This window comes from Pleurodeles waltl, chromosome 5 (assembly GCF_031143425.1).
Source record: "Pleurodeles waltl isolate 20211129_DDA chromosome 5, aPleWal1.hap1.20221129, whole genome shotgun sequence".
NCBI lineage: Eukaryota > Metazoa > Chordata > Amphibia > Caudata > Salamandridae > Pleurodeles > Pleurodeles waltl.
The window spans coordinates 1,847,478,776-1,847,499,495 of NC_090444.1; the positions used below are offsets into that span (position 1 = coordinate 1,847,478,776).

Genomic DNA, 20,720 nt, shown 5'->3' on the forward strand with positions numbered 1-20,720 from the left:
ACTTATTCTTCTCCTCATTACATCTCTCCTGGTTAGGGAACTACCAAACAACGCCCATGGAACGCCTCCCTTGCACAGTGTAAGGCAGTGAAACGATTTACACTGAGTTGCATTACTCTAGAACTTTGAAGACATTCAAAGCCACAGAAAGTAGCATTCCGTGACTTCAAAAATCTATCTGTCTTAGAGGTTTGTCTCAAGCATGTAACAGGTTGAGTGTTAAAGCTCTCATAAATAATCCTCAAGGTCTGTAGTGGTTGGACCCACTAAACGGTAACCCAGCCTGGATTTAGCATGTATAGAAAGTGTTGTGGTAAACAACGTAATAGAAAAACTATATGAAAAAGAGCTGTGTCATTTTATCACCAGCTATCACTGCAAAGACAAATTCTGAGTGCTTTCCAAGTAAAATTAGCTATGTGTTTTGAAACCGAAATCTGGCCTTTATGAGGATGAGGCTGCAAGTTTGGCATTTTTATTGAGACTTCACAGTAGCATTTAGGAACTGATTGGACAATAGCTTTTATGGCCTTACTGTAATTGTTTAAGTAAACGTCAGTTCAGATTAACAGCAGCCTAATGAACTCTCTGCTGTGTTTATTCAGGTCACGTGACTTCAGTAAAAACTGAACTCACCCAGAACAGCCTGCATCTGATGCTAAGGAGATACCACCTCCCTGTGGGTAGGGGTAGTCACATATAGCAGATGATGTTACTTCATCCCCTGTGGTTTCACATCAGTGTCAGAACCCACAAAGACCACACTCCATCTAATGCTTAAGGAGATGCCACCTCCCTCCGGGTACTGATAAATTTAGCAAGTCATGTGCTTCAGCTCAAGTGCTTGCACAGCAGTGTTGCACCCACACAGACCACCTTGCATCTGATGCTAAGGAGATGCCACCTCCCTGTGGGTAGAGGTAGTCATATCCAGCACATGATGTTACTTCAGCTCCAGTGGTTTCACAGCAGTGTAAGAACGACAATGACCACACTCCATCTAATGTTTAAGGAGATGCCACCTCCCTCTGATTAATGGCATCCAGCAGGTCACATTCTTCAGCTCCAGTAGTTTCACAGCAGTGCGGAACCTGCCCAGACCACCCTTTATCTGATGTTTAAGTAGATGCTGTAGTGTCATGAGACTATGTGCGCTAGGACCCTTGCGATTCTGGGCGGACTCAACAGAAAAATTACGTAACTTGCTGGGAGGTGTTAAGGTGTGGTTATTAATGGTTATGACATAATCAGAGTGCAGTGTGTGTGTATGCTGAGGAATAAAGATGTTTGTTATAGAGCTCCATGTGTGGCGTGTTCATTTGCATGCTTCCGGATTGGGTAGGACGCTACAGCTGGCGAAGAGGCAGGGATACATGCCCTGAAGAAACAACACTGCTCTCCCTGACAGTTTTCAACGATACAGCAAACTTCTTGTGCGTGCCACATGCACCCAAATCGATGAGAAGCAGTTCAAAGTTGACATGTGTGGAGTCAAAGCCCCACTTCAGCCCATATACAGCCTTCAAAGGAAGTTAAAGGCTATGCGGAGGAGCACATTTGAAAAGGCCAAAAGAAGAGATCATAACACCGAGCCATCATTGATACAAAGCTAAACGCTAAAGGCAGTGACAACCAGGTAGAATGCAAAAAGTCAAACGCAACAATGATCAAGTGCGACAAGTAGAACGGTTACCTACTGTCAAGAAATAAGGCAATGATCTATGACCTCAGATTGGAGTTGATGGCCCAAGTGAGAGCACACGGTCCAGGTGAACAGTGGCTGTCGTCTGAACAGCATACACTCTCAACAATAGGAGAAAAAGCACAAAATACGATGTAGCTGTGTTTTTGAAACCACCACCGCCATATGACAATGCCAAGAAGCAGAATACTGGCGCCAGGTGGACCGCATGGATTGAGACATTCATGGCTTCATGGATGTTGTAGAAGAAGTAGATGCTAAGAAAATAATTAAGTATTTAAAGAACCTTGCCGGTGATGGAGTAGAAGAAGTGCTGAAGAAAAACTTGCAGACTGATGGAATATCGTACCATCAGATCAAAGAAGCATTGAGTACTAAGTTCAATTCGATACTGAATGTCGACTATAAACATTTTTAACCAAGCGAGACAGCAAGCTGGGGAAATGATGAATGAGTTTGTTGAAAGACTTGATGTGCTTATCAAACACTGTAAGTTTAGTGAATTTAATGATGAAGCCATACCCTTAGATTTATCAATGGCTGTCTTTCAGACTCTTTCAGAAAATGCATGGTTAGAGAGAGGCTCAGTTTAGAAAAACTAGTAAAGGCTGCAAGTGCTGAGGAAAGGGCAGACTGACAAAATGACGATATAGAAGCTGGAGCAGCGATGATCATGAAAAACATAAGGTGGATGCACGCAAGTCAATGTCTTCAAAGAAGGAAACGTGTTTCCAATGTGGGTTTTCCTTTCCCCATTAAGGTAATTGTCCAGGCATAGGACAAAAAAGCAAAGGTTGTGGGAAAGAAACCCAATTCATAATGATTTGCAAAGTAATAGAAAACCAAATACCTTAATGCTAGAAGAGAAAATGGACACCAGAAAGTTCCAGATGCATTCTCGCCAAGCCCACAAGGACAAAAAGCAACATCAGTTATGACAAATAAACCAGACAAAATTGATTGTCGGCAAGCTCATTCTACAAAGGCTCTTCAATGTCATTATCAGGGGGTAGTGATGAAGATGTACGTGTGATTATGTTATCGACCAAGGAAGGGCAGGGGCATGTTGGTTTGGCTGCCTGCAAAGAAGAATAAAAGACAAAGACAAACCATCAAATGAAACACACAAATTTATTTGGACACTGCCCAAGATTACAATAAAAGTCAACGGTTGCACCATAACCTTTATCAACCTTTATCATAGACATTGGTGCATTGATTAACATCATGCCAGTCAAGTGGTTTGATAGCCTGTCTCCTGTGCCATGCCTCAACCCATCAAACATGAAGGTATACACGTGGGCTGCTTTTAAACCATTGAAAAGTCAAGGGTCATTCACAGCGACAATGCAACACAAAGCAGTGTCTGTGCGAGCGCCAATTAATGTTCTTTAAGGAACTTCATCCAGTGCATGCCTACTCTGTTTTACCACTGCTGCTGACATGGGACTGATATCTCTTAATTACAACCTTCACACTCAATCTGAAATTGTGAGTCAGGTTCCGCCATTGTTTCGTGGCCTTGGAAGACTCAAGACCATGAAAGTGTGACTTCACAGTAATGAGGACATTCGCCCAAGTGCCCAGTGGCACCATAAAGTCACTTTTCACTTACAAGAAGCCATTGAGAAAGAAATGGAAATGCTGTTGAGGCATGACATCATTGAGGACTCCACCAGTCCTACGCTATGGGTTTCACCAATAGAGGTGGTGCCAAAAAGGGATAGTGGAGGTGCAGTGCGCATCTGTTTTGATATGCACCAGGCCAACAAAGCAATCGAGAGAGAAAGACATCCTGGTCCACACATTGCAGACATGTTCATGCAACTGAATGGTGCCAAAGTCTTCTCTCGTCTTGACCTGAACATGGGATACAATCAACTCGAGTTGGAAGAGAATTGCAGGTACATCACTACTTTATCAATTCATATTGGTTTGCTCAGCTACAAAAGGTTGAGTTTTGGAGTGTTGTCAGCTGCAGAAATATTTCAGTATGTTACACATCAAATTATTCAACCTGTCACGCATGCTTTTAATTACCTAGATGATATACTGGTATTTGGAGCGATGCAAAAGGAGCATGAGAAGGCTCGTACACAAGTGTGCCAGTTACCTGCTGATGCAGGTCTACTCTGAAACCAGCAAATTATGAGTTTCACAAGACCAAACTTAAATTCTTTGAGGCACATATTCTCTGATGAAAGTATGACTCCTGACCCATATGAAGGGTAAGAACTATCAGCAGCTTGCCTCCCACAAGATGCTGTGATGCCTCTTAGGCATGCCTGATATTGCTCAAGGCACATTTGTGACTTTGCTACAGTTAGTGACTTGACAAAACAAAATGTCCCTTTCCAATGGTCTGCTTAATGTGATCAAAGATTCAAAAGAATGAAACGTGATTGAGAATGTAACAGAGATGGCCTATTTTGGTTCCAGGTTATATAATTTCACTATCATTGCAGATCACCAAGTGCTGCTCACTATTTTTGGAAACCCGATAGCAAGATGCCCCTAACATTGAGGGGTGGGGGTTGTGACTACAAGAGTATGACTATGCAATTGTACACAAGCTGGGTAAAGATCAGAACACTGCTGATTACTTTTCACAAGGACCAATACATAGACAAATTTCAACATCCAAAACTGCTGAAGAGTATGTTAACTTAATTATGAGGTCCAGCACGCCAGCAGCCCGATCCATTGAACAGAATATTGCTGCTGCGAATGCCAATAAGAACATGCTTATCCTCAAAGACATTATTTCAACTCAATCATAGAAGAGTAATGCTTGAGGTTTTGCTGATGATGTTGAATATAAAAAAATCAAAAATGTATGGAATGAACTGTCTCTCACCAGGGAAGGTGTTATATCGAGAGGCTCAGGAATCCTCACACATGAGAGCCTAAGAGAACAAGTCATTGAACTAACCCATGAAGGACATTATGGCGTTGTAGCCACCAAAAGAACCCTAAGAGACCGAGGTGCATATGTATAGGCCCCAGCACTACCTGGCACCACATTAACGTCATTTATTTTGACGTTAATGTGGCCCAACAAGGCCAAAATCCCAGCGCCGTATTTAGAGAGTGGCACAATGCATTCATTGCGCCACTCTGTAACCCTTTGCGCTACATTATGCCTGCGCCAGTCATAATGTATGCAAAGGGGGCATCCCCCGTTAGGGGAGCTGGAAAAATGGTGTAAGGAAATCTATGAGATTTACTTACGCCATTTACTACGGCACTTTTAACGCCTGCTCAAAAGCAGGCATTAAAAGGGGTCTTCCATTCTTTAGAATGGGCCCCTATTTACTCTGCAGAAATAGCGCCAATATTTTGGTGCTACTCCTGCAGAGTACATCAATAGTGTCATAAAAAATGACACTATTGCCCCCTACCCTGCGCCATGGTGCGCCGTATTTTAAATACGGCGCACACATGGTGGCGGTAGGAGGGTGCTAAGGGGCGCTGGGAAAGTGGCGCTGCACTCAGTGCAGCGCCACTTTCCATAAATCTGCCCCTGAGTGTGGTTCCTGTGCCTAGACGAGTGAGTTATGAAGGAACTACAAGACTGCCATCTTTGCTACTGCCTTTCCCCTAAAGGGATGCAACAGCCATTGACAATGTCTGACCTTCCTGTACAGGCCTGGGAAAGCGTTCCAGTTGTTTTCTTCTGGCCTTCAGGAAACGAAGATCATCTCATGGTAGTCACTGATGAGAATGCACGCTTCCCTTTTGTAGAGAAATTATCATAAACAACCCATGACAAGGCCATCGAATGACTGGATATTATTGGTGCAGTGTGGGGCATACCTGCTATTCTCGAATCTGACAATTGTCCGCCGTTCAAAAGCAAATAATTCAAGGTGTTTCTAGTCATTAAATGTCAAGCAACAAAATAATACATCTCTGTGGCCCCAAGCCAATGTCATTGTGAAACGATTCAGGGGGGACCCTCAAAGGGGCAATTCAACTAGCATTGATGGAGGGGTCAAGTTAAACAAGGCCCTGTGTCAAGCCCTCCATACTTATCGTTCAACTCTTCACTCCATAACTGGTGAGAGTCCTGCCACCTTGCTATTTGAGAGAGCTATCAGAACCAAACTGCCACAGTGGATAGTGGATTGATCCGTAAATATTGATAAGGTTCATGTTACAGACACTTATTGAAAGTGCATAGTGAAAAGATATGCTGATCGACAAGCTCAGGAAACAGTTTTCGCTGAAGGTGAATGGGTCCTTGTCAAGCAGAAACAAAAGTGCAAAACAAACATTCTGTTTGCTGTCAATTCTCTGAGGGTTGTGATGTGCAAGGAACACATGGTGACAGCACATTGTCCCAGAAAGTCACACAAGACTCATCACATTTTAAGCACCTACCTTGATGTCCGTCAGCTCCTGCAATTAGGAATGAGGGGATCCCACCTGACAGTCCAGATCAAGCATCAGAACCTGTGCCATCTGTTGCACAACCAGAGTACATCTCAACTACCTCATGCCACTTGACCTGGCCGACTAGTGAGAGCGCTTCAACCGCTTATTGAACAAATGTAATGTGACTGTTGTTTATACTTTAACAAGGGGGGGTGTAGTGTTGTGAGACTATGTGCGCTAGGACCCTTGCATTTCTAGGTGGGCCCAACAGAAATATTAGGTAACCTGTTGGGTGGTGTTAAGGTGTGGTTATTAATGGTTATGACGTAATCAGAATGCAGTGTTTGTGATTGTATGCAGAAGAATAAAGACATCTGTTATAGAGCTCCGAGTTCATTAGCATGCTTCCAGGCTGGGGAGGATGCTACAGACACCACTTCCCTCTGGGTTCTTTTATCCAGCACAAAATGTGACTTCAGTTTCAGTGCTTGCACAGTGGTGTAAGAACCCACCCAGACCACCCAGTGCTTGCACAGTGGTGTAAGAACCCACCCAGACCACCCTGCACCTGATGCTAAGCAGATGCCACCTCCATATCGGTAGTCTTATCCAGCACATGATGTGACTTCAACTCCAGTGGTTTCTCAGCAATGTAAGAACCCACACAGACTACCCTGCATCTGATTTTTAAGGAGATGCCACCTCCCACTGGGTATAGATATGCAGCAGGGCTTGTGACCTCAGCTCATGTGCTTGCACAGTGGCAACAGAACCCACCCAAACCATCCTGTATCTGACACTATGGAGATGCCTCCTCCCTGCAGGTAATTGTACCCAGCACATGATGTGATTTCAGTTCCAGTGCTCCATCAACAGTGCAAGACCCTACCCAGATCACCTTTCACCTGATGCTAAGGACATGCCACCTATCTATTGGGTCTGTTTAAACAGAAGATGGAGCGACTTCAGGTTCAGTGCTTTCACAGTGATGTAAGACCTTACCCAGACCACCCTGCATCTGATGCCAAGGAGATGCCACCCATGGTGGCATCTCATATCCAGCAGATAATGGGACTTCAGTCTCAGTGCGTGTACAGCAGCGTAAGAACCCATCCAAGCCACACTGCATCTGATGTAAAAGAGATACCTCATACCTGTTGGTGGAGTTTCCTCCCTAAGAGATTGGAACATCGGTGAACCCAGGACAGCATCCACTGACCGATCCTGTTCAGGAGTATGAGATTCAAGGGGATTCCAAAAAGGGCAAAAAAGATGCAAAATATCCGCCCGCTCACTGTGTCCGGGCTGAGATTGCCATAACCTAGAATGTAAAGAAAGATGTATTACAAATAAGGATTTAAACTTCACATGACGTAATGACATTTATTGAGCCTATTGAAAATAAGAAGTGCAGGTAGTACAGTGCTTACAGAATTGCATGTTCTGGTGAAAACTTTGCTGCTATGAGCACCTTTTTAAACAAAAGTAATGCAACATAAATCTCCACAAATTGACCTGACATCAGTTGCGACTCGCCAGGGTTGCAGGGGGCGGAGCGGCGCGCGGAGGGAAGGGGGAGTGTTGGGGGGCCGGAGAGAGCCTACTGCGCTGGTGTGTTTGGCCGGGCCTAAGACGGCCGGCCAAACATTCATGCGCACTGAGGTGAGTGCTCCCTGCACGCCCCTCCATGGCTGTCATTCCCAATTCCCCACCCCTTTTACTACAAAACGATAATAAACATAGTTTATTATCGTTTTGTAGTAAAAGGTTTGCAGCTGCTGCTGCTGGCGGGGCCGCCACTGCCTGACATATCAAAAACAGTTGTGAACATCTGAGCTATGAATAGCAATTTACCTAGGATTTGAAGTCGTAATCACCAATGCAAATTTAAGACTATTATTTTACTATATGTGGGTTGTAATGGATAAAACAATTATTTAACTGAAGAAGTACATTCACAAACAAGCACTGGCAAGGCCAACAGGCAATGACAGGTATGCACCAGGTCTGCTAGCACACATTAGTATCATAAAACCAGACCAAATGGATTTGCCATTGGTTGTTGTTATGTTGGCATGAACTCCCAGTCTGACAGCATCTTGTCTGTTGTAAAAAAGAGAGGCAAACCCACTTTCCAGCATTTCTTGTCTTTGGCTAAAAAACAGCATTTCTGGCCCAGTTTCTGGTTCTTACAATGCAGTACACTTGGTCACTCCTAATGTAACTCCTAATGTAACACTCATTGCAGTGGTGGAATGCAGCCAGCAAGGGTCTGCTTGGCAATCACTAAAGTCCTTGCTTGCCTTACATTCCAGATGGCGCATCCCTGTGTGTCCTGTGGTTTCCAGGATCACTTGTCTCGATTGTATAAGTGGGCCAACAACATACAATTCCACCGTGGACTTCTCAAGAGTGTAAAATGCTTCACCCTGGAACAGATCTGTGAGGCAACACCACACATCATGATGTTGTCAAAATTAGATGATGGGAACTCTGTCCTCGCCGGGATTCCCAGAATACATCTTGTCACTCACTAGGCCGCCCTGTCCACCACTGCCCAGCATCATGACCATGAGCATCATTAGTATCACCACACATACTAATCCCCTTGTAATCTCTACATATTGATACCATGTGCATTTAAAATATGGCGTTCTTGGATTTAAGAAGATACACGCTCTTACACATATTCTCACACCCAGAGAGACAGGCCGTGGCCAACTCCTGCCACGCATGGCATAAGGGCTGTGCACAGCGTGTTGTTGGGTGGTTAGGGGGTTGGGCATTGTGTCTTGCCACAGGCCAGGCCCTGCAGCCAACCACCACTGCGCACATCCAAAGGCTATTCGCGGCGGTTGTTGGATTAACATATAGTAATGAAAATTACTTTACTTTAAAAACACCATGGAAATTCACTGAAAAAAACAAAGGTTACACGGACATTGTAGTTAGGAAATAGAAATAAAAAAGCCATATAAATTCCCTTAAAAAAACAAAGGTTGCAGGGACATTATACTTAGGCTGACATTTTAAATGTACCAAATCTTTAAAATGTACCTGTTAAGAGTTAGCTCAAGTGACTATAACTTGTGCTCTAAGGTAACTATAACTCGTGCCCTCGCCAAGCACTGCTAGTTACCCCACAAATTACAACACTCACCACATCTTTGATAACATCATTGATAATGTCACTGTAACATCTGAAGTAAAATTATTGATCAGATAACTGTGCATGGCAGGGCTGAAAGTTAAAGTTACTTTCGATAAACTCTAATGATAACAGGTGAATTTCTATGGCTTGGTACATTTAAAATGTGAGCATGTGAGCCTAACTATAACGTCCCTGTAACCTTTGTTGTTTTAAGAGGATTTCTATGTTTAATTCTATTTCTTCAGTGAATATATATATATATATATATATATACTTATATATATATATATATTTAATACTTATATATATACACATTTATATGTATGTGATACTTACCAGTAAAACCTTTACAATAAATATGCCTTTACAATTCATGCCTTTACAGCGAAATACGTTGTAATGTCATGCGTGGTAAAGGCATATTTGTTGTAAAGGCATTTGTGGTAATGGCATGCATGGTAATGTCTCACGCATGGTTAAGCCTGCATGGTAATGGCATGCAGGGTTCAGCCTTCGTTATGAAGGCTGTTTCCGCTTTCACCTCCTATTAAATATTGTCTTTGTAATGTCTTCATCCCTTTGTTGATAGCATAGCTTTGGCCATATTCAGAGATGACTAAAACGTTTTGGCAGCATTTTCCTGCTCACAAAGGTAGAATTTAAAAAAAAAACAGGCACTGGCAATGGCAATCGGCCTGGCTTATAACTGTAGGTTTTACAGTCACGTGAGTTTTGGCACACAGGGGCTGATTTTAAGTTTGGCAGACAGGCCGCAATCAGCCAAGGTGGTAGAGAACCCTACGTCCACCACCCTGGCCATACTCTGCCTACCTGCCATACTTAGAGATCACCAGCGGTCCAGGGGCCCAACTGCCACTAGGAAAAAAGAGGGCAGCTGTAAAAGAAGAAAAGAGAAATAAAAAGACTGATGGATAATTACCATCATTGGACTGTCATTGAAGCGCATTCAATTTCAGAGAGATACACAAATGTGGTCAGTGACAATTCAGTCATTCACAGGGCTGGGGTGAGCTGACCTACTGCACCATGCTATATGCGGTCATGGGTGGAAACATAATGTGAATGACATGGAGACCAATGGGGATGAACCATAGCCCTTCTATATATATTTAACTATGTATGTTTTAATGATTTATTTTTCTTACAGGAGGCTGTCAGACAGCTAAAGCAGTCAGGCAAAACCTAAAACTAGCATTTATTCACACATAGCTAAATACCCTGTTTAAAATTACAAATATATACCAAATTAAAGTTGGGAAAATATAAACACCCCTCTATGAGCATTTAGCAAGGGTTATCTGAGAGCAAATCTTCCTCCCCCAGGGTTTGTCAGAGGGTAACCAACACTAAAACTCTGTCCCACTACAGTAATCTGTGAAATTCCATGTAACAAAATACCAAACTGCAGGATCTGTTCTTAAAACTAAACACAGGAAAGTGAAATTGCACTGTCAGGGGAAGGAAAGAACCACAAATGTTTCTTAAATTTCCATCCTTCAAGGGGGTGGCTGTAGTGCCTTGTTAAATTGGTGGGGTCATGTACAGTGACAACGAAGGACACAGACTGTGCACTGACGTGCTATGTTTCAAGGCGGCCATGAACCTACTCCCTTCACAAGGATCAGAGGTAGGCCATGTCTTCAGGACAACTATATCTGCACAATTTTAGGTAATGCAGACCAGCTTTTATGTTTTTACAGTCTCTTAAAGATCAAAAAACATGTTTTGTTGTTTCCCGCTTTTTTAAAAGTGCTGCACTTTGTCGTACATCTATGAAAAATTAATTATCATTCTTATCCCGTATATTTTATTCATTTGCTGCTGTAGTGTAATCTGTACTTTATGATTAAGTTTCTTGATCGAATACATTTTATTGATTTTACTGATTGATTGAATGAAGTCACTCTTTAGATTTCGAAGGCAGCAAATGCACTCTCACCAAGCAGTCCAAACATGATGAACTATCGACATCAGATTTCTGTGCACCGGAACACATTTTTCAAAGTTTAGTTGCTTAGTGTTATTGTGTTTGGGTGATAAATTGTTACTAATAAGGTAAAACGATAATTACCAGACACTATTACGAGGTGTAAAATTGAGAAAATAATGACGTAATACTATCACAAAATGTGCTGCATTATGCTGCATAATTTGAATTTTCTTGCTGCATAATTTGTTCGACCCTGCCGCATAATTTGTTCCTCCCCTGCTGTATAATTTCAGTTGCGCTGCATATATTCCACCTAACAACACGCATAACAGTATCCATCTGCTTATGCCACGAGACCTGCTCCCACGCTGCCGTGAGTGACTGGTCTGAAGGATTGAAAGCCATCCCTCTATACAAGCTCCATTCATGGGCTCCTTTAATGGGTCCCATTCACAGAACGACACCGAAGGTCCATTCATTGAAAATGAAAGGCCCGTGGAGATTAGACCCACCCGGCCATTCAACGTGCTTCTTTACTGGAAGGTGGAGCGGCACACAGATGAGGAGAAAAGAGGCTTCTTTCATTTTTGTCTGCTATTTATTTTAAGTAATCAAAAACACTCTAGATATCCTCCCGGGAAAGAGGCATCATGGGAGGCGTAGACAGTGCTGGGGCGCGCAAGTCCAAAATAACAACTTCAAATAGAAAAGCAGTCTCTATGGGTTATGGAAAACTTCAACACTGACCCAGATGGGACAGTGACTTACTGCATTATGGTGTTCAAATGGCTCCCTAAACCTGGCCATCAAACCGTGGAGCTTCCTCTAGGCTCAAGTCTGAGTATCAGCGCCTATAAAGTCTAAACTTAGGCATAGATGATTAGCACATGACTGTAGTGTGAAAAACATACAAACTCAGGCCCACAGTGGGATGTGCGCCTGTGGTGTTTATGTACCTCTGAGCACCCAAGGCACATCTGTCACAGAAAAGGGGTACGACTACACCAACAGCATTACCTCTTATCACTGTAGATCAGGGGCTCCCAACCTTTTCTATGGCTCGCACCCCTAGGGAATGTTTGATTAATGTCCCCACCCCCTACAAAAGTAATATCACGTTGCAAGATGTATAGTCAAACTTTTATTTTTTGAACCACAGATTGAACCACATACGTCGGGTGAGCAAATTGAACTAAAAAAATAAGCTTTTAACTCAGGGCATGAAATGCAAATATAGATTGAGCAATGAGAAAAAAGTGTAAACAGTAAAATCTTATACATACAGTATATACTTTCCGTCTTTGTCACACCCCCTGAAATACTATCTCGCACCCCCTGAGGGTGCGGGCAGCCCAGGTTGGGAACACCTGCTGCAGATTAACTTCTGTTGAGAAAAAAAATTCCATGATGCGCCTGCAAACATGTCACTGTAGCAGGTTTCCAAACGTACTCTTGGAAAAACTGCTGCTTTAGTGTAAAACACTTGCTAACTTTTTTTTAGTTTTAAAAGGAAACATCTCCACTGGAATAATGTTTTCCTTCTATAGAGCCTCCTTCCGCTGCACCCCCAATTGTCTGGGTATTCTCCCCCCTTCTCTCTAGTGAGGAGTACAATACATCCCTTTTATAGATGGAAAGGGGTTGGAGAGGAATATTTGAACCGCCAGAAATATTTGTGGTGTGACTAAAGTCAAGGACATTCCTAGCCTGCAGCGCCTCCTCCTGGTTACAGGTTTAATCAAACGAAAGCCTTTCTGTAAGTACATCTATTAACAATTGCTAAATCAACTAGTCAAAATGCGAAAAGGAGTTACTGTCATCTCACTCTGTGGTAGCCCACTGGGGCAGAATGAGTGGAAGACGGGGAATGAAAATGAAAATGCATTATGTTTATGTGGATGGTCTATGGGATCAATAGTAGTAGCAATGCCATTATTATTTCAATATGAGAGGGTGACTATTAAACTTGCTATTAGCATTTAATTAGCGACATTCATTCTTTTTAGATTGTGATACCAAGACTATTGTTGCTGCTATTCTTTGTGTTAAATAACCCACTTGGGCAAAATGGTATAAATGTTAGCAGTTAGAACATGGCATATGCAATGATTCTTGAAGAATATGTATTCTATGAGTATATGAGAGATAAGATAAAAATACATTGTAGTATAACCATGACTCATAGTGTATGGGATGAGCGTTTATTGTAGCATGCGCTGTTCCAAGATGGTGGGTCTATGTTTGCTGCCAGTGTTGTCCTTTCACTATGTTTTGCACTGTTTGATCGCGTTGACAAGGATGAAATTAGTATTGCAGCGTTTGAAGTAGCACCTCTCTTCAGCACCCACCGGCGATTAGGATGCCCGCGTCCGGACGCTGTATTTGTGATTAATATCTATCTATCTATCTATCTATCTATCTATCTATCTATCTATCTATCTATCTATCTATCTATCTATCTATCTATCTATCTATCTATCTATCTATCTATCTATTTATCTATCTATTTGTCTGTCTATCTATTTGTCTGTCTATCTATACACACACACACATGCAAGGTTTACATTGGCTGATCACAAGACAGCAGGTTTATGCAAAAGTATGTTAATCATCAAAGTAGGAAAATGCATGGGCAATGACTATGGGGTCAATACAAAAAAGGCATGAGTATGTGTAGAAGTACCAAGAGGGCACAGCTCTTTCTATTTTTCCAAAATGGCTATGAATATTCTCCGAATATCCCCATTTTAGGTGCTTGGTGTCAATTCAAAAAGTATTTAAAACAGTGTTAGATGAGTACTACAAATTGCCTTTGTGAACTGGCCCCAATATGTCGCATAATTTATGTGTATTTTAGGGAATTTTGATTATGGGACTATGGGCCAGATTTAACAGAAAATGACGGTGCGTGGCGCTGCTCCAAATTTGGCAGCGTCACGCACCGTCATTTTCAAAACTGTGCACCCCTGTGTTTCCCTCTGCGCCGGAGCTAAATTTGCTGCTGTGTGCCAACACAGCCACCATTGTACCATAGTGCAAAGATGACTGCGTTGAGGGGGAGATTGTTTTTATATGGGAAGGAACATCTTCCGGCACAAAAACAATCTTAAATGGCAGCACACATAGAAAAAGCAAAAAACGAGGAGAAATGAAAGCATTTCTCCTTGTTTTGCCACTCTAACGCCACCCCTTGGGGGGCTTTAGATTTTGGTGCTGCCTCTGGTTTACGAAAACTCGTTACTCCGAGGCAGCGTTAGAATGGAATGCGTGTTGCTGTGGCACGCCCACAGCAACACCAATTGCACGCACCTTCCACGCAAAGTGCTGCGTGTGAAGGGGCCGTATTTACAAGTTGGCTTTAAGTCACAAAAAGTGGCTTAATGCCAACTTGTAAATACAGTGCAGTGCATAGCCCCAATGCAGCGTCACCAAAAGTGACGCTCCAGTGGCACTAGGGGCTCTTAAATATGCCCCTAAATTCTTTATGCTTGTGCATACAAATGAGCCATGTCATGCATTTGCTCAAAAACTGGCTGTGAACGCTCTGCCTCTGTTAAAATGTAATTATATTCTTCCTTTTGCTTACCAATGTTCCAGAACTAGTGAAATTGAAATACAAGACTTGTCACCACTACAAAATTCTATCGGGGCAACCTCTGTAAACCCCGGTGAAACTACAGTATATTAAAGTTATTTTCAGGTTTCACCAGGATCACTGACCTAAGCTGCTTCAAAGGACGTGGTTAATCACTCATGTTCCATAAAAATCTTTCGATTTGTAACCATCAAACCTCCTGCAAACGTGTGTTATAATTCCATCCACAACCTGTGCTTAAAAATAGGCTAAGGGTCATAGAATTCTCGGAAATTCCCAGAACCTTTACGCAGTAACTTTAGACCTGATTTGGTAAATGGCCCGTGCACATTTGCTACTACTTTCCCCAGGCAGTTTTTTTTAAGTAAAATACTTTTTTTTTGACGTTTGTGCTTTAAAATGTATGAATTGTATTAATGTCTTTCTGTGGAAGGGAGATGTGAGTTCAACGTAAAAAAAATACCGTCACTGCAATAATACTCACATGTGGCTGCACTGATCCCTCAAAAACAGCAAATGGCCTGGCCACTTGTTCTGAAGGATGACGTGGTATAGATTAGAGACGAACGTAAAGTGTGAATTCTCGGCATCATCTATGATGTTTGTGCCCCGTGCGCTACGATCGAATAACCAGTGCTACACTGCAATCTAGTGGTCGACCGCCGAATAGCATGCGCAGAGAGATTCTCATTTGGGGCCAGATGTACAAAGCTTTTGGCACGTCGCAAACAGCGAATTTCGCTGTTTAAGACGTGCAAAGAGCACTTTGCAATGCACAAACCTCGTTTTGTGATTCGGTAACCTGGTTACCGAATCGCAAAACGGGTTTGCGAGTCACAATTAGGAAGGGGTGTTCCCTTCCTAATTGCGAGTCGCAGTGCAATGCAGGATTGCTTTGTGACCGCGAACGCGGTCGCAAACCAATCGCAGTTTGCACCCTTTTGAAATGGGTGGTAACCCATTCGCAAAAGGGAAGGGGTCCCCATGGGACCTCTTCCCCGTTGAGAATGGCACTGCAAACATTTTTTCATAGCAGGTAGTGGTCCTATAGAAAAAAACGTTTCATTTTTCATTTTTGTAATGCATCTAGTTTTCCTTTAAGGAAAACGGGCTCCATTAGAAAAAAAAATGCTTTATTAAAAAGCAGTCACAGACATGGTGGTCTGCTGTCCGCAGCAGCCCACCATCCCTGTGAGGGCGGCTATTCGCAAGGGGGACACAAATTGCGACCCACCTCATGAATATTCATGAGGTGGGCCTTTGCGACCCCCTTGAGAATCGCAGATGGTGTCGGGACACCATCCAGCATTCCGAATTGCGAGTTGCTCTGACTCACAATTTGCGGGTCGCAATTCGGAATGTTCCTACATCTGGCCCTAGGTTCCTCTACCAGGAGAAAGTGATACGCAACAGAGTTGCAGTCGCAGTGGGAGGAGTCTGGTGGAACCCTCAAACAAAACTGCATACACTCCAGTGATGCAGATGTTTGAGATGTTTGCAGGTAAGTTCGTCCACCTGCCAAAAAGGATGTGGCGAAATTGCCAGCGCTGCAGACTTTGGAGCTGGGGAACCAGGTTTGAGTAACACACAAAGATATATACTTACATACATCTCTGCAGTCTATAATAAAGGCTAAATATGCCCAACTTACATGGAGTTTTTTTTAATAAACATCCCCCAGAAACAACCATTTCTGTAACTCAGAAAAAAGAGAGTATAAAGTTCAAATACATACTTCATTGAAGAGAAAACTGTAAGGAAATGCAAAGGCATTCTTAGCCAATGGGCTGCATTAAAGCCCAAGAAAAGAATACTGGCACCACACTTTTAAAACCCCCAGGACCTCCTGTATCCCATCATGCCTTAAAGGTGACATTTAGATGACAGTTCAGTTCTTTTTTCCAGCGCCTTCAGTGAGGATCCTGGAGCACTGAGCTCTCATTTTCTGACTTTTTTGTCAAACAACTCCTTTTCACTACTTCACTCGTTGCCTTTTGCCATGTAGAGTGATGACAGATAATTTTTTGACAGTAAATTTATTATTTTTCCTGTCAAAAGTGCCCTTCCTTTTTGTCAAGTGACCTGACTCTGGCAAAAATAAAGCACAGGCTGACCCTCATTCAGTCTGCATCATGTGTCTTGTCTGACACCCATCTGCCTGAGACCTGCCACAATTGTCAAAACCTCTCTAAAAGGACTTTTAAGGATAGAGAGAATGTAGGAAGCTGGCGTGGTGTGTGGTGGGTACCTAAGGTACTTACACCTTATACCAGGTATCCCCTCTTAGTGAAGTGTAGGCAGTGTCCAGAAGCCAGGCTCTCTAGAGGTAGCTGTGGATGAGCAGACAAGGCCTATCTAGGAGACATGCAAAGCTCATGCAAAACCACTGTAGTCATACAGCCCTTACACACATGAAAGAGAACACTCTGTTGTACAAAAATAAAGGTACTACTATACCACACAGTACTAGAAGGGCAACCCTCCAATAGGAGGTAAGTAATACACTGAGGTCCTGATTTACGAAAAGTTAGCACCGCCTTTGCGTCATTTTTTGACGCAAAAACGGCGTAAACTTACAAAATATAATTATATTTTGTAAGTTTGCGCCGCTTTTGCATCAATAAATGATGCAAAGGCGGCACTAACTTTTTATAAATCAGGCCCTAAATATAAACACTAGTAAACAGCAATAGGCATAGAAAAGATTAGAAAACAGTGCAAATAGCAATAACCAATAGTTACGCAAGGGGGAACCCAAACCATATACTAAAAAAATGTATTGGGTACACAGGACACCCACCTAGGTAAGTGGGATGTGGAGAGGGGAGCTGGGAGTACTAGAAAACCACAGAGGTAAGTAACACAGTACCCCCCAGCGACCAGGAAAGCAGGAGTAAATCACTGGAATTTCCCCAAACCACCCAAAAGGAGGAAAAAGAAGAAAAGAAGACACCCAGACAAGACTGCAAGAAATCTGGAGTGTATTCATGGAGAGGAAGCCCTGTGGAGAGAGGGGACCAAGTCCAAAAGTCACAGTGGAGTCCAGGAGGATTAGGAGCTACTAACCACCCAGCTGTACTTGCAGGAGTTGGTCGATGGTGATGAAGATCAGGTCAGCAATGCAGCACTGCAGCCCTGGAGCCGGAGAAGAGTTCCTGATGGATGCAGAAGATGTCCCACGCTGGAGTGAAGATTGCAGATGGGTGTCGGTGCAAGATTTCTACCAGCAATCCTTGGCAAAGGCAAATTTGCGGTTAATGGAAAAGTGGTGCTGCCATGGACCAGCAAGGCCTAAGAGAACTCAACCCAGGAGTGGGAATCACAGGGAACCTCAGCGACACAGAGGACCCACTGGAGCAGAGGCAGCACCCACAGGGTCCCACAGGATGGGGACACAGAAGTTGCAGAAAGAGCCCTTGGAGCACTACAGAAAGTGATCCACACCGCAGGAGAACCAACCGGAGGGCTGTGCGTCGCAGGATGGAGTGCTGGGGACTGGAGCTACATGTCGCCTCAATATCGCTTGGAGGAGATGAACACAAGCCTTGGCAGCTGCAGGAGATGCAGTGCATGGGGGTACTGTCCTGCGTGAGAAGGCAAGGGCTTACCTCCACCAAAGGTGGACAGCTGGCAGAGAGGACCAAGAGGACTACTCTGGACCACCACCCGTAATGCATGATCCACGCAGCTCAGGATGAGCGGAGATCCACACAGCCAGTCATGATTGCATCAGGTGCCTCCTTCACTCTTAGGGAGATTCCTTCTTTCTTCTAGTGCAGACTGAAGACATGCCATCCCTCAGTGGATGCACAGCTGATGGAAAAGTTGCTATTGTTGGCAGGAGCCCTGGAAACAATGTTGCAGAAGAGTTATTCTGCTTTGAGGCAGCTTATCGGGTCCTGGTGGACTGCCCAGTCGCAGTTCCAGAGGCCAGAAGTCGAAGTGGAGGTTGCAGAGGAGGCCTGCTGGAATCTTGCAAGCCGAATCTGATGACTCAATCAAGAGAGAGACCCTAAATAGCCCTGAAAGGGAGATTGGTCACCTAGCCAGGTAAGCACCTATCAGGATCGGGCTCTGACGTCACCTTCCTGGCCTGGCCACTCTGATGGTCCCAGAGTTCCCTGCCAACATTGGAACCAAGATGGCAGAACCCAGGGACCCTCTGGGGGAGCTCTGAGCACCACCCTTATGGTAGTGATGGGCAGGGGAGTGGTCACTCGCCTTTCCATTGTCCAGTTTCATGCCAGAGCAGGGATTGGGAGTCCCTGAGCTGGTGTGGACTGGTTTATGCAGGGAGGACACCAAATATGCCTTTCAAAGCACACCTGTGGTTGGGGAGGCTACTCCTCCCAATCCAGTCACACCTACTTCCAAAGGGAGAGGGTTTTTCTTCCCTCTTCCAAAGGAAATCCTTTGTCCTGCCTTCCTGGGATTGATCAGATCAAACAGGAGGAGGACAGAAGCCTGTCTGAGGGGTGGCAGCAGCTTGGGTTGCCCGGTAAACCCTGTAAGACTAGTGGTAGCAATGCTCGAAGTCCTCTAAGGAGCCCCCAGGGTGCATGGAATCATTCTTCCAATACTTGCAACAGTATAGGGGTATGATTCTGACATGTTTAATACCAAACATGCCTAGGTTTGGAGTTAACATTATGTTGCTGGACATAGATAGTGACCTATATCCAGTACACACATAAACTGGCATCCCCACACACACAAAGTCCAGGGAAATGGGCCTGGAGTTTGTGGGGGCACGTCTGCTAGCTCACCATCATCAAAAAATGACGGTGACCAATGTCAAGAGCCTCCACACCTGAAGGGTCTCCTTTGACGGTGATGCAGGCCTATAAGACGTCGAGGGACGTGGTGTCAAAGACAGTTTCTCATCGTCGATCGTTGTTGGCACGGATGTAGGAGAAGTCTCCATCGACTGTGCATCACAGATTAACGTTGAGTCAGCACCATTGTGCTGAGACTCCGTTGAGGGTGGCTCAGAGTTCATCGACATTGAGACAACCTTCGACGGCTTAGACTGCGTCGACGGTTACACATCACCTGTCGTTGACATCAAGACAGCTTTCACTATTTCTGTCGACAGCAACTAGATGCCGTTCCACATTGAGACAGGCATCCCCAAGCCTGCCTCTGGTAGTGCAACACAGATACCACCCGATGTCTAGACACAGATCTAGACATTCTCCGCTGACGGCAAGTTAGCATCGTTCAACATCGAGACATCACTCACCGACTAAGTGACCTCTGTCAACATCAGTACCTCCTCATTTGACATCGAGGCATGGTTCACCTGCAGCCAGGTCCACGTCAAGACAAGAAACACAGGAGCAACCTTCAGCTGCAACTTTAGGAGCTTACGTCCATTCATCTGCATGGAGACAGTTATCTCCTATTCACCTTTCACCAAGATAGCTGGAAAGTCTTCAACTGGGTCTGGTTCCACAGAGCCCAGACTCTCAATATTCAAAGATATAATCACCTACACGGTCTCCCCGCGGACACCGTCACTGACTCCTCAAACTGAGGTCACTATACGGCAGCTGGCACGTAGGTCCCCAACAAAATCCAGGTTACCTAGAGACACCACTACTCACCATCAGACAAGGACAATGGCAAGGAGTAAGTCTTCATGTAGGTACAGAACAGGATCACCATCTCACACCCAGAGATCTCAAAGTTCTAGGTCGTGCTAATGGGTGCGCAGATTAGCTACCTGGTCTTCCTCTATGAAATCGTCACTATGGGACTATTCACCTACTCTAACGGACACTCCTCCAGTGAGAGTATCCCTGGTAGATGACATCAACACTTTTAATGACGTTTTGGTTAGAGGAGCTTCTAAGTTGAACCCACTACGACCTCATCAGTAATTTTCAAGACTTTGCATTATTGGTCCACTTCAAGGCAGTTGCTTCCTTTGGTTCCAGGCCTT

General features: G+C 44.0%; 1 protein-coding gene across 1 annotated transcript in view; it reads right to left on the reverse strand.

The window, feature by feature from the left end:
* Positions 1–20,720, reverse strand: part of KCNK17 (potassium two pore domain channel subfamily K member 17) — a 288,304-nt gene that overhangs the window by 79,294 nt on the left and 188,290 nt on the right. Inside the window, exon 3 of the mRNA XM_069236331.1 lies at positions 7,234–7,400. Coding sequence (XP_069092432.1) covers positions 7,234–7,400 — 167 coding nt within the window. The remainder of the gene's footprint in view (positions 1–7,233; positions 7,401–20,720) is intronic.